The following is a 21,643-nucleotide window of genomic DNA, read 5'->3' on the forward strand; positions in this document are numbered from 1 at the left end:
GGTTTTATCATACACATATTATAAAGATTGTTTCATAAGTGACATATTATAAAGATTGTTTCATAAGTGATGTCATAAATTTAGTGAAAGATTTTTATGACAGAACAACTTTTATTATTATTTCATTGAACATCAAGATTTGTTAAGTTGTATGTGTGTGTGTGTGTGTGTGTGTGTGTGTGTGTGTGTGTGTGTGCGCACTTGCATGTGTGTTTATAAGCTTTAATTTTATAAACATATTTATAAATTAAAACTTAATTATTTTTATAATAAAGTAAGTATTTCTGTAATATTTCAATTTACTATAATTCATTAAAACATTTTCAATTTTACAATGAATAAAAATCAGGCTTGTAAAAATTCTCCAAATATTTTTTATTACGTTTGCGGAGAATTCACCATGAAAAGTCAATGAAAACTAGTATCAAATCTGCTGCAAACTGCTTACATACATTACTATGACTATCCCTTGGGAGACCAAAATAAATTCTGGGCTACACATGTAGCATGCATGAAGTGCTATGTTAAACTGAGCCAGTAGTTAAAAAAAAAAGAGCAGAAAGAAGAGTGCCTTTTGGCGTACCTATGATTTGGTGGCAGCCTACTAACCATTATGATGACTGCTATTTTTGCTAAACAAATGTTACTGGTTTCAATTCAAACAATAAAAGCAGTATTGCATACCCAAATGTTCAATCAGCTGTGAGACCAGTACTTCATGGTGTTGGATTTACCGATTCTGATTGCTCCAACTTCTTGGAAAGAAATTTCCGATTGCCCAGAAGACTAAACCGATGAATCCTAAACTTCAACATATATTAATTACATTCAAGACGAATCAAATACTAAACCTTAACTCATTACACAAAGCAGAACTGAGCAACCTAATTCATGACTTGTATTTGTCGAAACAACATGCAGAATACTCCTAGGTCCACATCCTAAAGAATGGAATTTACTAAACAAGGATACTAAAATTTAAGTATATAGAAATCAAAACGAAAATTTACTGAAACACTTTAGAAGACTTGGTTTAATTTGTTCCTGCCATGATGTTAGGGGGCTAATGTCTGAACTGGATATTGAATATGTTATTCATGATTGGTGATCATGACTCATATTCATGACTTATCAAAAAGAATCTTAAAGGCAGTGTTGCTGCACAATTCAAATAATTTTTCTTCTATATTAGTAACACATGCTGTAGGAATGAAAGAAACATATAAAAGTATGTCAAAAAACTTTTTAAGCTATAAGTATGACAATCACTCATGGTGAATCACTGCTGACCTGAAAGTGATAGAGTGTCTTCTCGGCCTCCAGAGTGGCTTTATGAAATATATGTGTTTCTTGTTTGTGGGATAGTCGGGCTACAGATAAACATTACATGGTTAAAGACTGGCCAAATAGAAATCAGTTTACCCCAGGAAAGGAAAATGTTGTCAACGTTTTCCTTGTCAAAGCAGATCATACTATTTTACCACCTCTACACATAAAACTAAGCCCGATGAAGAATCTTGTAAAAGCATTAGTTGATGGAGATGGCTTTAAATATTTAGCTGAGGCTTTTTCACAATTAAGTGAAGACAAATTAAAAGAGGGAATATTAATCAGACCACAAATAAGAAAATTAATTCATGAAAATGTATTTGACAGCAGACTGAATCCTAAAGAACAAGTAGCATGGAAGTCATTCAAAGATATCATTACTGGTTTTCTTGGAAACAAAAAAGCTGAAAATCATGATCAGCTTATACATGAACTCTTAGTGAACTAAAAAAATTTAGGCTGAAGAATGTCATTGAAAATTCATTTTTTACATTCTTCTTTGGATTTTTCCCTTTAAATTTGGGTGATATCAGCGACGAACAAGGAGAAACGCTCCACCAAGGTATATTGCAGATGGATCGTTATTAAGGCAGATGGGATGAATCTACGATGAGTGACTACTGCCGGATGATAAAAAGAGAAGACTTCCCTGAACACAAAAGCAAAATAAGAACACAGGTGTGACCAATAACAATACAAGATTATTTACTTATGTCCAACAAATTCACTTATTATTTTGATATTTTTTCTACATAAATTACCAAAGTCATTAAGTACAAATTTAAGTTTTAAAATTTCTACTAAATGAATTTAATAAAAAAGTAATTAAATATCTTGATCCGTCATACAATTATTATTACTTTTAAGGTAATTTAAGTTTATATATGTAACTGCAACAAAAGTAATCAAACCCTTAAAAAATACACTAATTATTCAATAAAATGTCTATTTTAAAACAGTATTATTACTATTTACAAATATTGTATCATAAATGTTACTGTAAAAAATACACAGAAAGTACATTAAAAAACACATCATTTCTGATAACAATTTTTTATGGAAAAAATCAACCAATAGTAATAAAATATTTTGAAACAAAATTATCAAAACCTTCTTACTTAAACAGACTTATTTTTATAAATTTTAAATTACAATTGGAGGTGTAGGAAATATTTTTAAAAAAAGTCAATGCAGATTAAATGCGCCTCAGAGAAAAAACAACCAGAATATAGAGAGATCCTATAAAACAAAAATATAACAAATGGAAAAATGTAACAAGTACAAGTAACAAAAGTGGAAAAAATGTACAGACACACATACTCATACAAAATTATTATTACTAGTAAGTTCTCGTTCACTGGCAAAGTTTGTACAGGTTACAGTACCTCATTATTCTGTTACCGTAATCTTTATTTAATATCGTCTAAATTTACTATATAAATGAATGAAAATAAAGGTGATGACCAATAGTAAATAAGACATATAAAATAACTAACACTCAAAATGTTAAAATTAATTACAAACATCTTTGTCTAAATGTACACAACCAAAGTCAGATTAAGCATACACTATTAACTCAAAAATCTATGATTTATAAAAAATGTTAATTGCCAAAAGAAAACAAGATAAACAAGTATATGTAATCCCATATAAATCAGTTACGGTTAGACCAATAAAACATTACTCATAAATACTTTAATAGTGATCACGACCTCTTCATCACTTGATTTTTGTATTTAACAAAAAAAAACTTGAAAAAATATTAATTTTAAACATAGGAAAAATATATCTGTCAATTACCAGTCAATAAAAATGATCACCTATTGCTAGTGTTGCAAATGTTTGTGAAAATTAAAACTAATGTTGATGGTTTATTAATTATAAACTTAAAATTTAGCTTAAACTTAAAATGTATTATTAAATAGAATTTATAATTTCTCTGAAAAAATTACCACGGTTAAGTTTTAGTTATTCATAACTATAGTTTTATTTTTCTTGCTAGTTTTAATTTTAAGAGTATGACTTTTAAATTTGTTATTATTAACTTTTAATATTGTTTCATTCTTCCATTTAAAAAAAAACTCTAAACATTTTTTTTTATATTGCCTGTGTAATGACAATATTATTTATTTCAAACAATTCCAATAAAATATAATGTATTGAATACATTTTACCTTCCTAAACAGACTAATATATTCTTTAATTATTCATTAAAACCATTAGTTAAATATCTCTTAACTTTATTACAAACTGCATTTATTATTACAAAACTTAAATATTTAACCACGTTAAATTATTATCTATTCATTTATACTTTCCTTGCAATATTTATTTATATAATTTAGGTACCTCAAAGAGATAACCCACAGTTGAGGTTAACATTACTTCCTCATTTTCTATGGATAAAATCATGTTTGTCCAATTCATGTTTTCCTTCATTAATTTACAATAAGAAGGTTGTAATGATATATTTTCAGTATACATACATAATATTCAAAAAGATAAAATACATTCTACATTCCTTTAGTTCGGTGATAGAAATTATTACAAAAACTGATTATAAACTCATATCTACATAGCTTAAGTTTTACTATTTATTAAAGTCTACCCCTATATATATATGCTTGTGTAAATGTTTACAACAACAAGCCATCACAAAGAACCACCTTCTAATTTGAGGAACAGATCTAGATCAGATCCCTACTGGGTTCTTACCATCTGTTTTTCTCTCTCTTTTATCCTTTTTCATTCACTTTCTTATACGATGATTTACAAAGTATAAGATATTATTCATATTCCTTCATTCTTTTTTTTTCAAAATAATAAAATCTAGTATTTTCACAAAAATTTCAAAAGTTGATAAGAATTTCCCTAAATTCCAAGGTTTTCCATGTATTAGACACTTCTAATAAACAGTCAATACAATAATATGTTACGTACAGAACCAATAATATCAAAACCAATTATACAAATAATGTCAACACCAAAAACATCAATACAAATATCTTTTTCTAAGAATTCATGAACTTCATTATAATAAAAGTAAGATTAAAATTTTTTATTACAACGGTATTTTTTTAAAATTTACAACAATTTTAAATGGTAATAATATATAATTCAACAATTGCAAATAAAACAGATTTATCTAAGAATGAACACCTATATTTTTACAATACAAAATTTTTTATCAATAACAACAAAAGAAAATCAAAATAAAAAAAATCATAGTGAGAACTAATAAAACATAAAAAAAACCAAGAAGCAAAATATATTGTTTCAAATATCTAGAATGAAATTAAAAAACAAGTATGTGAATCAATGCAGATTATATATATATATATATATATTGAAACCCAATCACTGATAAACTCATTTACCAAGCCTGATGTTGTGAACACAAGTGATACAACTAGAAACATTCTCACAATATAGGCAGCTAATTTATGATGAACATTTTAAAATAAACACAAGACTAAGGATAAAAAATCCTCAGCATGGCAATTTCTAGAGTTCATACATTGAATGCTCTGAAATTTATACAAAAAATATTAAATTAATACAGAACTGATAAATTATCAGTAATTGTATTATTAATACATGAAACAGAAATTATACAAATAAATTATAAACACAATTTCAGTATAATAAACTAAAACAGAAAATTTTTTACATTAAACACAATTATAACAAAATATACATAGCTAAACAACAAACATTTAAAAAAAAAAGTATAAAAACTGAAATTCATCTCAAATTTTAATTACTCACCCTTTCACAAAGAGGTACTTCTTCATTTCTACCACGCTTAAGAGAAGGAGCTCTGATCACTTTTTGATTTCTAATGCCATGATTTATATCAGCCATCTTCAATATTGAAATGAAAATCTAAAAATCCATCTTGATAACACCACATAATAAAACTAATTTCATACCAGCCTTTATCTCTCAATTGTTTTATTTATATAAATATATTTTAATATTAATTACATCTGAAAAAAAGAAAAAAAGGAGAAAACTAGTAAACATTATTATAAAATTTTGTATATAGTTTTCATGAAATAATTGTTTCATAATAAACAAACAAAAGTAAAACAAAGTTAGCAAGATGTAACAGAAAGTTAGGTGATGATAATCAATGTTAGCACAATAATCAAAAAAAAATTTACATATTTTTATTAAGGTAGTAAAATTACAAAGGATGATAAATTAAAAATTGTATTAAAGGCAGAATGTCACACACCAGGAGTGTGTTTGTGCAGAGAAATCAGCTTATAAAAACACAATGACTTAGTAATTACTAGGAAATATTTAAGGCATTTATGGCAAAGAAACATGAACAATATAAAACCAAAATACCTCTACTTTGTTTTGTTTAAACATCTAGTTCTGCTTAGACGTATTTTTTTATAAGTTTATAAAAACAAAAAATACATCTTCTGAAATGAGATATTACAGAAATTTACGTTATATTAACCGTTTCTTTCAAATTAAATGACAATAAACCACTCCAATATATCTTGAGGGGTTCATAATCCCTCTGGAGACAGACTACTACATTTTCCCTTACTCATTTTACTTTCCCTGGTAATTATAGTATACAATACTAAAATAAAGGAGTCACGCGATCAGTGAAAATTTTGGATACCTAGGCTTTTTAAAATTCTTGATGTTTTGATATTCCTAAGTCCAAAAAATTGGCCTTAATTCTACATATATGAATGTGTGTTCCGGCATCTATTTTCCCTAGTATCTCATATTACGGTGAATGTATAATCACAAAATCTAGTATGATGACTTGGATATTATTTATTTACATTTATACTTCATGAAAGCAAGTAGGATAAACCAAAACTTGCTTTCTTAACTGACTGAATTAACGATATTTTTTATAATAAACACAAACAAAAAATTAAATAACAAAAGAAAAAATAAATATGCTTCATTAATGATTAAACCAAACCGACAATAATAATACACTAGTGAGTAAAATTTGTGTTGGATAACTTTCAGAAAAATTCCAAAAATAAAGATTAACAGTTTAGATAACAAAATAATTAATCATAAATCTAGTAAATAAAGGAATATGCACAAATCATCGTTGCAATTAAGATAGACTTTAGTTTTAAATTCTGTAAATAAGTCATTGAAAATATCAAGATCATTGCAAGAATTGTTATACAACCTTAGTCTTGTTTAACAGTGAAAATGTTTCATACTATAGGTTACAGTGTAGAACTAAGACCTGCTTGTACCCTAGGAAAACATAAACAAATTGTTGAAGTGAGATACATCGAATCTAGGGTTTTGTGTATATTAGGCATGGATACTATTAAATTTTTATGACAATAATACAAGGAGGTTGGGTAGCTCCTTTAACTTGTGCTACAGTAGATCGAAAAATGGAAAATTTTTTCAAGCATGCTGCCACCTTCATTTTTATTCTTGATTTATTTTCTTTATATAATACAACTGGAATTTGGCAAGTTGTTTCTGTAAACAGTTCTGAAGCGGCAGCACTCCCTAAAAGAGCAGCTATTTGGTGGAGTATGGTCAGATGACAACTCTACCAGTTAGCTTGTCAATGGATTCTGTTTTGAATCTAACAGATATAAAAAAAACCCAAACCACGACTTAGGTACTTATAGTATAAATTCAATCCTCTTACTTCTCCTATAATCTAATATTATTAAGGATAGGTGAAAGTAGGCAACAATTGTTTGAGGGAGACATATACCATTGTGGGTTCTGAAAATGAAACATTATAGCTAGACAGGAAAAGATACATACATCACCACACACACCCAAACTGGCTAGTTTATATAAATCTGTTAAAGGTCCAAATCCCTTTCTAACTATATAAGTTACTTAAAGTAATTTGACGTCAAAATAGTTAAAAAGTTTCTTATAAAAAATACAAGAAACATTTCACATAGAAATCTATAAAATTACCATTTCATCAACCCTTGAAATTGTTCATATTAAAGTTCTAAGTATAATGATCCTGGCAACTTATTTAAAAATTATTTAATAAAAATGAATGTAAAACTGTACCTTTTTATGGCACATAATTCTTTGCTATATATTTAAATCACTGTTGTCACATAACAACATATGAGTAAGAAAAATTCACCCTGGTAAGTGACATGTCAATACAATCATAAACAATTTTTATTATAAATAATAGAAAGATAATAAATATCATATTTGTTACAATATGATTACATTTATGTTCTACAGCATCAAAAGCTACAACCACCTTAAGCATCAAATAAAATTTCTCAGATTAGATCAAATGACTAAATTACCTCCCTTCTATTAAAAAAAAACTCATGGAAATTCCCATGGAAACTTTAAAAAAAAAAGTTTCCCACCAAAAATTCAAAAAGAATTTTTTTTTTTAGTGGTTCACTTTTAAATTTGTTTAGAAGCCTATTTATTATATAACTGTACACTAGAATAAAAATGTACACCTTCATAAACTGATGTTCTTTGAATAGAAAAGCTCAACTTATTTTTGTAATGAGTTTCAAAATTTTGTACCTTTGATAGATGTGTAAAATTTTAATGTTATTTTTTACAAATATTATGTATGTTATCAATATAAATAAATAGGGTTAGCAAACTAAGTCAGCAGATACTTGGTTTAAAGGATTATCATCTGGTTCACAGTATGTCAACCCTAATTCTGATTATTTTAACCCATATGTTTGGTAAGTTTTAAAAAAAATTTTTTTATTCACATGTTAGAAAAACCTTTCACTGTAAGAGAAATTGCACCAAAATATTTAACCCTAATTCAATATCGAATAAATGTAGGAGATACATCATATTTAATGTATTTTTGTTGAATATATGTGAATGTATAAGGAATGCATAGAACTGAAGCAAATTTTATAATATGGTATTTCCAAGAAAAAATATGGTATTTCTAAAATTATAACTAAAAACTTATGCTGTAGAAGGTGACTGGGAAATATGAGTTAAATTAATTTACTAAATCACTACCACCATGAGAATCCATAAAATCTTATTATTAATTAATATGAAACTGAACTACTGCTGAGTTTAGACATACCATTACTCTGAACTACTAAATGGCTGACTTTAATTGAAAATAAAATTAACCAAAACGAAAATAATTTTTATTTTATTTTTTATTTTTTGTTAGTTAGAAAGTGTTAACAAAAGTTACTTTTGTCAAAGTCTTTTAAAAATATACAAATGTATATAAAGACACTTTTTATAGTATGTTAAATAAATATCAAATTATTTTTAATAAATTACATCTTTTGTTATTTCAATAATCGTTAACTAGTGTAAATGACTCATCACAGTATGTTTGTACCAAGTCACATGTCTTAAATGTGTATATAACGAAGAAGTTGGTGTGTAAACAAAGAAGTAAAATTATATTCATCATGACAGCAATAATAATATTATTAATAATAATATTAATATTATTTTTGGAAAGCATTATGTTTTACATGTAACAATAATATCAACACTTAAGAGTAAAAATAGTACAACTGCATTAACAAACAAAAGACAAAAGTATTATTTTAATGATTAATTAATCAAGCAATTAACTTTAATAAAAAAACAAAACACATTTTATATGAAAGGAGCAACAAATAATCTAAATTTGTTTTCTTTTTTAAAAGAAGACATTTTGATACTTGTGCAGTTATGATAATGATGAATTCTTATTTGCAAGTATAATATCGAAATCATGATCCAATGTAAAGCTTCAGTAACCACAGTTCACATTACCACTTCCTGTATTTAGCCTATAAAGTAAGACTAACATCATTCATTTCAAATCAGATAAGCTAATCGACTTGGTATAACCAACCCACCACAAAATATTGAAAAAAAAAAAACTACTTACTACTTCATACAAAACATTCAACTATTCTAAAGCGCAGAAGATAATCACAAATAATTTACCATTACATATAAAAATATAAACTTTTTATAATAAAACTGAACAAAAATTTTAATCATTTATCATTATCTCCAGTGTTTACACAATATTTAAGTACCAAAATCATACAGAAACAATCATTCAACTACGTTAAACAGGTTTTATTAATTTTACTGAAGGAAATAAGTACAATATTTTTCCAAATAAAAGTCATTCATTTCTCTACCAAAAATAAGTAAATAGATAAAAAAATTATATATATATATATAGACAGAGAGAGAGAGAGAGAGAGAGAGAGAGAGAGAGAGAGAGAGAGAGAGAGAGAGAGAGAGAGAGATAAAGTGCAATAATTTAAAAATCAGCTTATATTCATTATTTCAATAATAAGCCAAGCTTTTAAATTAGTACAGGAAACAGAAATAGAAACACATTTACGTTTGTATCTTCACACTTAAATTTTTTTTTCTGAGCATTTTGCACATTCAACCTGGGCAGAACATTAGAAATAAATGTTCAAATTTACATAAGTAGTCTGCTTATGTCAACAAGTAGTGCACGTGAATTTTAATCTAATGCAGTACAGAGAAATAACCTCATCGTCTTAAGAGAGAGCAATTCATAAATTTAAGCTTTTTTCTTCAGAGTAGTTTAAGCTGTCTATGTCAACAAGGTAAAATCACAAAGTTTTGCAAATTTAAGGGTTCAAAGGCATACAAATAAAAGAAGATCGAGAGTCCAGAGTAACAAAATAAGCTGCATTCTTTGCAACCTTATAGTTCCACAATACCTGAAACATCTCAGGAATTAAATCCTGGAAAGATATGAAATAGGTAAAATGAAACAGTTCTTATGGATCACTGAATGCTGTCTGCCGTTCACTTGCCTAAACTTAAGAATGCTTTTGTCATTCACTACATAATACTATCATATCTTAATAGCTAACGATCATAGCAACAAATCCCAGTTTAAATGTGTATATAGACGTATGTGTATATGTATATCTACATACACACATTTTGTATACAAAAAAATATACGTACCAAAAGAAGAATAAACAAAAAGAAAAACTGTTTTTGGGATGGTAATAGATTGTCTTGAAATTTCTGAAGAATGATCACTAAATGTAGGTGAAAGGAATACAAACTTTGTTAGTTTTACAATCATTTTCACTTCCCAAATTTTTTAGTGCTTCTATTATAAGTATGGTTTCTTATCAGCACTCTTTTCTCTACTTACAGTAAATGTTAGAAAGCAATTAGACAAACTGTATATAGTAAAAAAAAAAACTGCTCTAGCTTATAAAAGGTGGATGCCATGATGTATTAAAGCCCCATCTGCCACATTAGTAAAATTAATAATTAGCTGACAATGTTTAATATAGAAGAACGCACTTCACATAAGACTGTTAAATAAATTATCTTAATAAAGCTGCAGTTTATTTGAAAATTGAACTGTGTAAATAAATAAATATTTCATTCAGATTAGAGAATAATCATATTACATACAGATTATGTCAATAATGTGTAACTGCCCTTCTCAATATCTAACAAAAGGAAAAGCTCAGTCATTCGCAAGGTCATTTTAGGTCATTCAAAAGGTCAAGCTCAATCATCAAGCAAAATTATAATAAAACCACAATCAGAACAGAATAAAAATATAAAATCACAAAAGAGTAATTAATAAATAAAAAAAGTTGGTTATAATTATAAGAAATACAAAGCAAAGTGTTGTGTGAAATAACAGTGATGTAAACTAGTCAAGAAAATAACTAAAGTGCAGTATAAAGTAACAATTTTTATGGTATAAATTGGAAAATATTTGAGTGCATATTAATACAAATATATTAATTTTATTTAATAGGTGTACTTTTTAAATTCTTTATTAAGATAACTTTTACTTTCCTGGCTATAGCAGTAATGGTATTATGCTGCTATCGCTATAATGGTAAAGTATACAGATCTAACAAAAAACATCTAAAAAATTGGTCATTTTTTTAATTTGTGCCTTAAGGGGACCTATCACTCAAAAACTTAAAAAAAATTGATTTTTAATTTTCATGTTTAATAAATTTTCTGGGATTTTCTGAGTAATTTGGTGTACAATACATGAATATATGTTTAAAATTAACTGTTTTATGATTATATTAGTAATACAGTGTTAGTGTAAATTTATGCACAAAAAAGTTTCATTGTAATTCGTAATAAGCATTTTTCAAATCTTTTATCTGCCACTCAGTAAGTCGTGGAAACAAGCAGGCTATTGTAAAAAATATTAGTGACTGTAGCATTATTCAAGCTACAAAAGAGACAGTGTTAAGCAATAATAATGAAACTGATCTTAGAGTTGTTGTCGATGGGAGATGGCAAAAGAGGGTGACCAATCTCTAAATGGAATCATCTCAGTAAGTAAGTTTGATACAGGAAAAATACTGGATGTTCAAATTCTGACAAAATATTGTCAAAAATGTAAAGCTATAAAGCCTAAGATTCATATTTGCAGCTCTAACTACTCAGGCACTAGTGGAGCAATGGAGTGTGAGTCGTTTTGAGAAAAAGTACCTTTTTCTCAAAAACCACCAATTGGAACTGGCTGAAATTTTTTGTAGTTGTTAAACACATCACGTGGTTTTAATGGAACTAAAACTCTGTATCTGTTTTAAAAAAATTACCCCAAAAAATTGTAAAATGTTATTTCTTTAAAAACATTTGTCAAACAATGTTAATAATTTATTTCCACTAGTAGTTAACATTGTAATAAATCACTAGCAAGAATTTTATCTTCTGTGTCAAGTGGTTGTGAAAATGGTACTGTGATTTGTTAAAATTAACATGGGTAACATGTCCAGGAGAGAGTCCCCTTAAGGAAACATTTAAAAAGATTTTTTAACAAAAAAAAAAAGATTTAAATAAATTTTAAACAATCTGCAAAATCAGTTTTTTATTTATCATTGTCTTTAGCATAGGTAGTACAATTATAAAAATCCATGCATAAAAGTAAGAATCTTTCATTTATACAGAAAGTTTATAAAATGGTGGGGTGGCTATACTTTTTCAAATTCTACTTGTAAAATTAAACATAAAGTATCCTTAGGAAAAATGGCAATTTCTCCTTCGTTCGCCCCGTCGGCAACTTTTTTTAAAAATATAAAAATTTATATCTCAAGTTCAGATAAAGGAATCACTTTAATATTTGGTAAGCGTCTTGATAATAAAGTTTTAAAATTAGCAAAAAATCAGTAATTAAATATCTTTGCAAATTACAAAATGGCAGCCATGTTTATTTTTCAATCCATTATAAACTTCATAAATTTATGTTCATCAAAATTTATGTTATTTGCTAAAATATTACGCCTTTTATTTTAAACAAAATGACAACTTATTTTTTAAATTGGTTAACAAATAGCCGAGTTATGGCAGAAAATTGATTTTGTGTCTGTTTTCATGTCCTCCAATTTACATTCCATTTAATTAAATATTAATTGTTTTTATTTGTTGTTAATTCTAGTATTTTCTCACAATAAGATTTAATATTAAATAATAATGAAATAACTGATATTAATTTTTCACTTTTGAATAATTTTACACAGCGACTATTACTGTTGATCATGTTAAAAATGAAGCTTCTTTCAACAAGAATGGTGTTCAAAACTATCACAACCAGCGTATCTGGAGTGACAAGAATCCTCATGGTAACTTCCAAAGTAGCCATCAACAAAGATTTTCCCTGAACATATGGGCAGGTATTTTTAATGACTATCTTTTAGATCCTGTCATTCTACCAAATCGTTTAAATTGAGAAAATTATCTTGCTCATTTAATAAAAAATCTTCCACATTTTTTTGAAGACCTACCTCTACAATTAAGAGGAAATATGTGGTTTCACCATGATGGAGCTCCAACACATTTCAGTCAGTTGGTATCAGATTACCTGCATAAAACTTTCCATGAAAAATGGAGGGCCAGTGCCCTGGCCTGCCCAATCACCTGACTTTAAACCCTCTTGACTTCTACCTGTGAGACCATTTGAAACATATTATTGTTTATTCAACACTTGAACACTCTTTAACACCTCTTGACCCTTTGAACATCTCTGATAACTTTTAACAATTGTTAACAGCTTAAGTACACCTAATTTTCTACAATAATTAACATAAGACAGATAGTTGTTTTATTTTTTTAATTATTAGGGCTATTATTGTGAAAAAATTATTACTTAATTTGATACTAATTTACAATACTAGAATTAACAATAAATAAAAACAACTGATATTTAATTGTATTGAACGTAAAGTGGAGGACATGAAGACACAAAATTACATCAATTTTCTGCCATAAATCAGCTACTTGTTAACCGATTTTAAAAAATAAAATGTCATTTTGTTCAAAATAAAAGGCTTAATATTTTAGCAAATAACATAAATTTTGATAAACTAATATTTATGGAGATATAACAGATTGAAAAATAAACATGGGCGCCATTTTGTTATTTGCAAAGGTATTTAATTCCTGATTTTTCGCTAATTTTAAAATTTTATTACCAAGATGCTTACCAAATATTAATGTGATTCCTCTACACAAACTTGAGGTATAAATTTTTATATAAAAATAACAAAATAGCGGACAGGGGGAGAACAAATGAGAAATTGCCATTTTTTCTAAGGATAGTTTATGTTAATTTTACAAGTAGAATCCAAAAAAGGTATAGCCAGCCCACCATTTTATAAACACTCTGTTTATCGATTCACCGATTCACTCATATGACATTCTAAAAGTCACCAGATATCTAGTGACTTTCTTGAATTAGGGCCTGTAGGCAGCTAAATCACTTGTCCATATAATGAGCATACTTTGATACACCCATGGATCACCAGGTCAGGATGTGTTGTTAATCAGAGCATAATACTGAATGGTAGCTGGGAGCAGCATTGAATACTAAAATATATATTTCAATTTATTAAAACGCATAAAAATAAAAAAAATTATATATGAAAATAAATAAAACAGACAAAAATAAATCATATTTATTTCCAAAAGAAAACAATGCCCACCTTTGTAAAACTAGACAACTGAACTATTTACATTTAACTCAGTACAATACTTTGGTGTATATGGCCCTTATATTTTTGTTGTCATTTTAATAAATTACCAAACCATTCAAAAAAACTTCATACAATTTATTTAAAGTAAAATTGAGGGATATTTTTTTAAAACCAATCATCAATGAGTTTTAGAATAACACATATTACAAAAAAATGTTTAATTTTCATGTTGCTCAATGTAAAAAATAAATGTGCTCATATAATTTTCATTAATGCCTTCAAAATTCTTTTTCCCCTACTTATTTTATCCATTTTAGTATCTTCATGTATTTATTTACTAATATTTCAGTTATTTATAATTTTTAAGCATTAATACAGAATTTAACCATTTCTATTATTTTATTATTTTTTTAATTGTGTATTTGGTGATGCTGTTAAAACACAGGTTTTATCACAGTTTCCCTTGATCTGCCCAGACAAATGCTGAGGCAATTCATTATTTTTACCTGTAAAGAAGCACCACTACCCACTCCTTATATGAATTATATAAATACTATTAAGCACCGATCAAAATAAAATATTTATTTACTCGGTTATTTAGTTCCTAACAGAACTGTCTTCTTATTTTAGTTCATAATTTAGTTTCCTTCCCTCAATTTTTTTTTCTAACTCAATTCATAACTTAATTATTCTCAGTTTTCATTTCTAGGGCAAGAATATGAGTAATATATTTTACTTAATACTGCAGATACCAAGGCTAGTGTTCAACATCAACTTAAAGAATATGTAATAAATTAATTGATATAAAATATGCAAAACAGTGTGCGAACCAAAAAACTGGATGATCTTTTTAGAAACAATTAAGAGGTTAAATCTATTCTGCAGGAGAAAAACAATGTGCAGAGATAAATCATAGATTAGAAGTAACAATAAGAAATGATCGGTCTTAATAAATGTATTTGGTAAAGTTGAGTAAAATTCTATAAAATACAAAATCCCATCCTACTTTTAATATACATCAACCATGGATATCTAATCACCAGCCAACAGTTATTACAAAAAAAAAGCCAAATAATACTCATGTAAAGACACAACACTGATACAAGTACAAGTGTAAATAAACAACAAATTGATACCCTAAAAGATATACACTCGGGTGTTACGCATTTCATAAAACACCATTTACTAATAAATAAAAACACGCTGAACAAAAAAATACACCAAACAAGAAAATATCATTAATATCATGATAAATAATATTATGGATGCTGTTACTCTGTTGACCTTCATAACCGAGTGGCCTGTTTTTCATCCAGAAGGTTCTGAGTTCAAATCTCAGCCAACCTTGGTATTTTTTTCACACTATAAAATTAATTCTTTATCATTAAGAAAAAAGAAAAAGGTACCGTAACTGGGCATAAGCCTGTAGTTACTGGAATAAAATAATTAAATAGTTTAGAATGTTTATCATAGAATATTTACAAAATGCATCACTGTAATAACTACACTCTGTGCAAGAAAGATCATTTAGATTATGTCAAAAAGAAACAGTTAGGCTCAAATAATTTTGCTTTCAAATTATTATCTAGGTTGATGGTAATAAATTGATAAAAACATTTTATCATGGATTGATAATCTTTCATACAAACATAATACACTTTTGCTTTTGAATAATATCTAGTTCGATAATATAGAAATAAGAAGATTTTATCGGAACTGATCATCTTTTGGATACAATACTCAAATACTGTTTTGGGGATCACAATCTAAACAAAGTTTAGAAAATCTTTTTGGAAAGATTGGCTTTCTGTAAAAGAAAGCTAATAAATAAATGACAGAAATAAGGAAACACAAATTTTTAAGCAATCGATTAAAAATCAATAGTAGATTTTAGGTTCATTATTTATTTATTAAGTAATATAATTAACTGTAGGAAGAAACATTTAAAAAAGTAGTCTCCATTAGAACACAAGTAAGTTTATGGAAGTCTGCAACAGCATTATTTGGAAAAAAATCAAAAGAACGTTACGTTTTCTCTACTACATGACACAAATTAAGGATTAATGTCCAGAATTTGACACATGCAGAAGAAAAATCAAATTCTAAACCCTGATTCTCTGATTAGGAAGTAGTATAATAATTAATGGTATCAAACTATAATGAATAATCTGAAGAATGTATACTACTTTTTCTTAAGAAATAAAATAACACAACATCAAAACAATAGGGTGTGGTTCCTATATGGAACAATAGGATATTTTATTTCACATACTGCCATCAATTAGGGAGTTTTCACTGACATTAACTGCCAGTCATTAGCCACTATCAAATACTAACGGCATGAATATACACACCCGAAAATGAACAACAGTGTTGTTTAATTTTCCATCAACATACTAGAATTGATTCATCAAATGTGGTTTTTAATGCTAACAAACATTTTTAAGAATTTTACCAATTCTCTAGAATTGTTGCATTCAATCAACAAAAAATACACAAGCTCCCCCTGCAATCTAATAAAGCACACACTGAAAAACCCAGCAATCCAGAAGTATTTAAACTGCAGTGACTGCACTAAATATTACACTGTATGAACTGGACTCACATTCATCAACAGATACAATAAATACATACATCACCGTACACAACAGAATCAATTTTTACAAATCACATCAAATAAAAGAAAAAGCAGGAAATTTACACCCCAATAAGTAAATTTTACACATAGCACACTTGAATACTTTTTTTTTTTTTTTTTGTCTTCAGTCATTTGACTGGTTTGATGCAGCTCTCCAAGATTCCCTATCTAGTGCTAGTCGTTCCATTTCAGTATACCCTCTACATCCTACATCCCCAACAATTTGTTTTACATACTCCAAACGTGGCCTGCCTACACAATGTTTCCCTTCTACCTGTCCTTCCAATATTAAAGCGACTATTCCAGGATGCCTTAGTATGTGGCCTATAAGTCTGTCTCTTCTTTTAACTATATTTTTCCAAATGCTTCTTTCTTCATCTATTTGCCGCAATACCTCTTCATTTGTCACTTTATCCACCCATCTGATTTTTAACATTCTCCTATAGCACCACATTTCAAAAGCTTCTAATCTTTTCTTCTCAGATACTCCGATTGTCCAAGTTTCACTTCCATATAAAGCGACACTCCAAACATACATTGTCAAAAATCTTTTCCTGACATTTAAATTAATTTTTGATGTAAACAAATTATATTTCTTACTGAAGGCTCGTTTAGCTTGTGCTATTCGGCATTTTATATCGCTCCTGCTTCGTCCATCTTTAGTAATTTTACTTCCCAAATAACAAAATTCTTCTACCTCCATAATCTTTTCTCCTCCTATTTTCACAACTTGAATACAAAATTTACAAATACACTAAATCTAACAAAAATAATATAATAAGCAAACAAATGCAACATAAAATATAAATTTAGTTACATACTTAAGGGGTTTTCTTATTTTATTAAAATGGACACCACTACAAAAGTGCTATCAAAAATTCCAAGATGTTTTAAGACCTTCAATTACCTACAAAAGGTCACTTTAAGAATAGTTCCTTTATTTTGAAAAAAAGTCATGTAAATTTTTAACCATTTTAAAATATAAAAATTACTTAAATAATTTTTATATAGTATTCTAATCCTGTAGTTTAAAAAAAGCATTTAAAAATAATAATAGTTTAAAAATTGTATTTAAAAAAAGGCAAAAATATTTTTTACAAGATCCAGTAAAATAAATGTGATTTTATATTCTATTAGGATTAAACCACATATAATAGCAAATGACATGAGATTTAACATACATACATTAATTTATCTAACATTATAACCACTGTATCGAAATAATTATTATTAATAAAAATTATACTATCAGAGTTTGTAAAGAACACTTACCTATTTGTCTGTAGCACTATCAGAGCTTACAGCTCTGTTATTAGCAGACATTTTAATTTTTACAAATTACGCATAATATGAAATTAAAATAAATATTGTCAATTATTAATTAAAATAGGCAATTTTTGAGCTATTGACACTGCTTCAATCTGTATAGAAATGGTACATATACTCAATTCCACACCAGGCTTAAAACAGTGGAAAAGACTAGGCTCCCCTTTCTGTGCTGATAAACACCCTTTTATTTATCATATTCTTCTCTTTCCAGCCGAGTTTATTATTTTTGGATAACATGAAAATGAGCTCAAGATGCTACTATTTACATTATATAAGATGGTAAAGAAATTACACAAAAGGATTTCCATAATAATGACAAAATTATGATATTGTATAAGGAAATCAGCCTAACATCTATCGTGCTTTGGAAGAAGCTATTCAACTCACTTAGGCTGCACCTAAGTGCATATATATAAAAGGCTTTAATTTTAAAGTAAACAGGTTTCAATACATGTGCAGAACAATTGCAATGAATTTATTAATTTACAATATGCTTTGTAAAAGATATCCAGGAACAATAAGCTGTTAAAAAATTAACTGGTATTTAGTTTTGTTTTTTTTTTCAAGTAGTCTTTGAGATCACATAGAGTTTTAACCATAAAAATTATCCTTCTGATGACTTATTCTTGCATATTTCTTAAACATGTAAGCAAAGTTTAACAACATTTAATTGAAAAGGGTTTATGAGTTACATCAGTTAAAAAAATATTTATTATTTTAATTCCTGAAATACTTCATAAAACTGTTCAAACACTGTCCTTTTTATATAATTAGAAAGAAAAGAAAAATAGATGAACATGCAGGTTTTTTTCATAAACATTCACAGGATGTTGTGGAATGTGCAGATTAATAAGAATAAAAACAAATTCTATACATTATAATTAGAGGATAAAAGTGTAATATCTCGGTATTGTGTGTGAGCCATTTGAACTTGGCTGTAACCTGTGAATATATTCCCAAAAGAGTGCAACAAAAAGTTATTCTTAACTTTTCTATTTGTTTCACATGATTATGAGTAAAACATCATGGGCATTAAAATGGTTTCAAATTGTTTAGTACCCCCTTATTATTATAAGAAAGATAATGTTTGATCTTTTCTGCTATATGTCTCAATAACAAAAAATAAACATCTAACTAGAAGATTTCCGATGTACTAAGAAAAACATGTAAGAATATCTATTTTAAAGAAAATTTACAAGCTGACAACTACATATACCACATTCTTAAAGACAATATACTTGAAATGTAGACTAAAAATCAGGTACTTTTGCTTTATTATCTGCAAATAACTTTAAGCATACTGTAAAAGAATAAATTCAGAAAATACCAAATTTTTTAACTTGCAATATGTAAAATTTGTTTAATGAATTTGGACCAATAAGCTATGTGCTTCTAAACACTGCCCTCATATTAAATTATATGGAGTGTAAGTGCTTAAAGAACAAAGTAGAAGTCAAAAGTCATCTAGAACATTATAAATAAAACAAGTCATCTGCTCATGGTTATCATATTAAGAGAATCCTAGGCCGTGTCTAGTTATCATGTTAGTTAATTTAAAAAGGAGATTTGAGGTTTTCAAAGAGAGGTAATGGTGTGACCACAATAGTAAAAGAGAGAATTAGTCAGAAACAGAATGAGAAACAAAGATTGATTGACAATAAAGATTACTGAAAAAGATAATTAGCAAAGAACAGGTGGAATCCATATCCCATAATTCTTAAAATTATGCTAATTTCAAGTTTTATTTATTAAAATTATGAATCTGGATATATTTCTACTTTCATATCTGTAAATTAATCCTGGAAATTGAAGGGATCAATTAAGTTACATCTACATCAATTTAACTTTTCTAATTCTGGTATATTATTCATAGTATGTTCAAATACATACTTAAAAAATGAAACAATGTTCATTAGTAAAATTGAAACTTATTGAAAATTGTTTATTTTATTTTTATAGTGGTTTATATTAGAATATGGAGTTTTTTCATTTTAAACACATTTAAATAATGGCAAAAAAAATAAAAAATTAATAAATATCCACATAAGAAAATTGTAAAATCCTTAAAAATTGGCATAAAAGGAAATTAGAATGTATAAATCCTAAAAAAATGTCAACAGATCTCTAATACAACAAAATACTAACTCAAACATCACCCTTCTACTTCAAAGTGTCATCATATAATATTTGGCTTTTTAGGATATTTTTAATTTATTTATGATCTTAGGTATGCTTTTATAAATATAAGCATATCACATTACACCACTGACAGATAAAAAATTCAGCTAGCTGTGTAATCCTTCCTGTTGATTAAGACAAGTGTTACTAATTTACAAAATATGGTATTCAATGATGAATAATCAAATGAATTGATAAGAAGATAAGAAAACAACTGACTGAAGAATGTAAACACAAATAGTGCCAGCCAGCACAGCAGAACAAAAATATTAAAGAATAGTATAATCAAACAGTTTTACAAAAACAATCATAAAATGAATTGATAAAAAATTAAAGCAGTTTGCCACTAACTTCTGGTTTCAATGTTTTAAGGAATTTTATCAACTTGCCCTACTGAAAACAATATAAAATTAAACTTATTTTTATGTTAATACACTACAGTAATGTTTAATTCAATCTGCACATATCAACTACAGGCTGATGGTTTACGATTTTATTATTAACAAACGGAAGGGACTTTGAAAGGCCAAATAATGTGAATTTTATGCAAAAACCACAAAACAAACAGATTTATACAATTTGAAACAACAGAATCTAAATTAACAGTATAAGAACTTAACAACAAATACAATCCTTACATATCAAAACAATTTCCAGTTTAATTTGATAACTGCAAAATTCCTGGAAAGATTTTAAAATAAATCAGATCAGGTGTTTTTCAACAGTTAGGTTAAACGTTGCTAACGTATATTTCTAAAACAAAGAAAGAAGTACTTAAGCACAACATATCCTTAAGAGTTCTACAAACTTACCTTAAAAAACATAAATAAAAATGATTTTGACAACACGAAACCGTTCAAAACGATACAATACTTTTCCTAACAGCTCTGTTTACGTTGGTTTCCGAGTGACCAAAGCCACTTCAATCATTAGAATCACAGTGTCTACTGGTACGGTACATATGATTTTTCGATTTTCGATAGCAATTTTTGCTATCGATATTTACTACGATGAGCGAGATACATTATATCGGCAACTCACTGTGAACATGAGCACGTTGTTAGGAGAATTGTTTACGGTCTCATAGTGAATTATGAACTTCAGAAACTGCAAACCTAGGATGTAGAATAAAACCGAACCATCAAGCGAAAAAAATTATTTAAAATCATAATGTTCGTGTTCAAAAGTTTACCATAATTTTAATTCT

General features: G+C 27.4%; 1 protein-coding gene across 3 annotated transcripts in view; it reads right to left on the minus strand.

Moving 5' to 3' along the window:
* Positions 1-21,376, minus strand: part of Wdr62 (WD repeat domain 62) — a 315,495-nt gene extending 294,119 nt beyond the window's left edge. For all 3 annotated transcript variants that reach the window (XM_075363396.1, XM_075363395.1, XM_075363398.1), the window contains exons 1-2: positions 21,249-21,376; positions 5,098-5,318 (exon numbers count right to left, since the gene is read on the minus strand). In XM_075363396.1, the coding sequence (XP_075219511.1) occupies positions 5,098-5,193 (96 nt within the window). In that variant the 5' untranslated portion in view covers positions 5,194-5,318; positions 21,249-21,376. The remainder of the gene's footprint in view (positions 1-5,097; positions 5,319-21,248) is intronic.
* Between the last annotated feature and the right edge of the window lie 267 nt (positions 21,377-21,643).

The sequence above is a fragment of the Lycorma delicatula genome, chromosome 4 (genome assembly GCF_047948215.1).
Source record: "Lycorma delicatula isolate Av1 chromosome 4, ASM4794821v1, whole genome shotgun sequence".
In the NCBI taxonomy this organism is placed as follows: domain Eukaryota; kingdom Metazoa; phylum Arthropoda; class Insecta; order Hemiptera; family Fulgoridae; genus Lycorma; species Lycorma delicatula.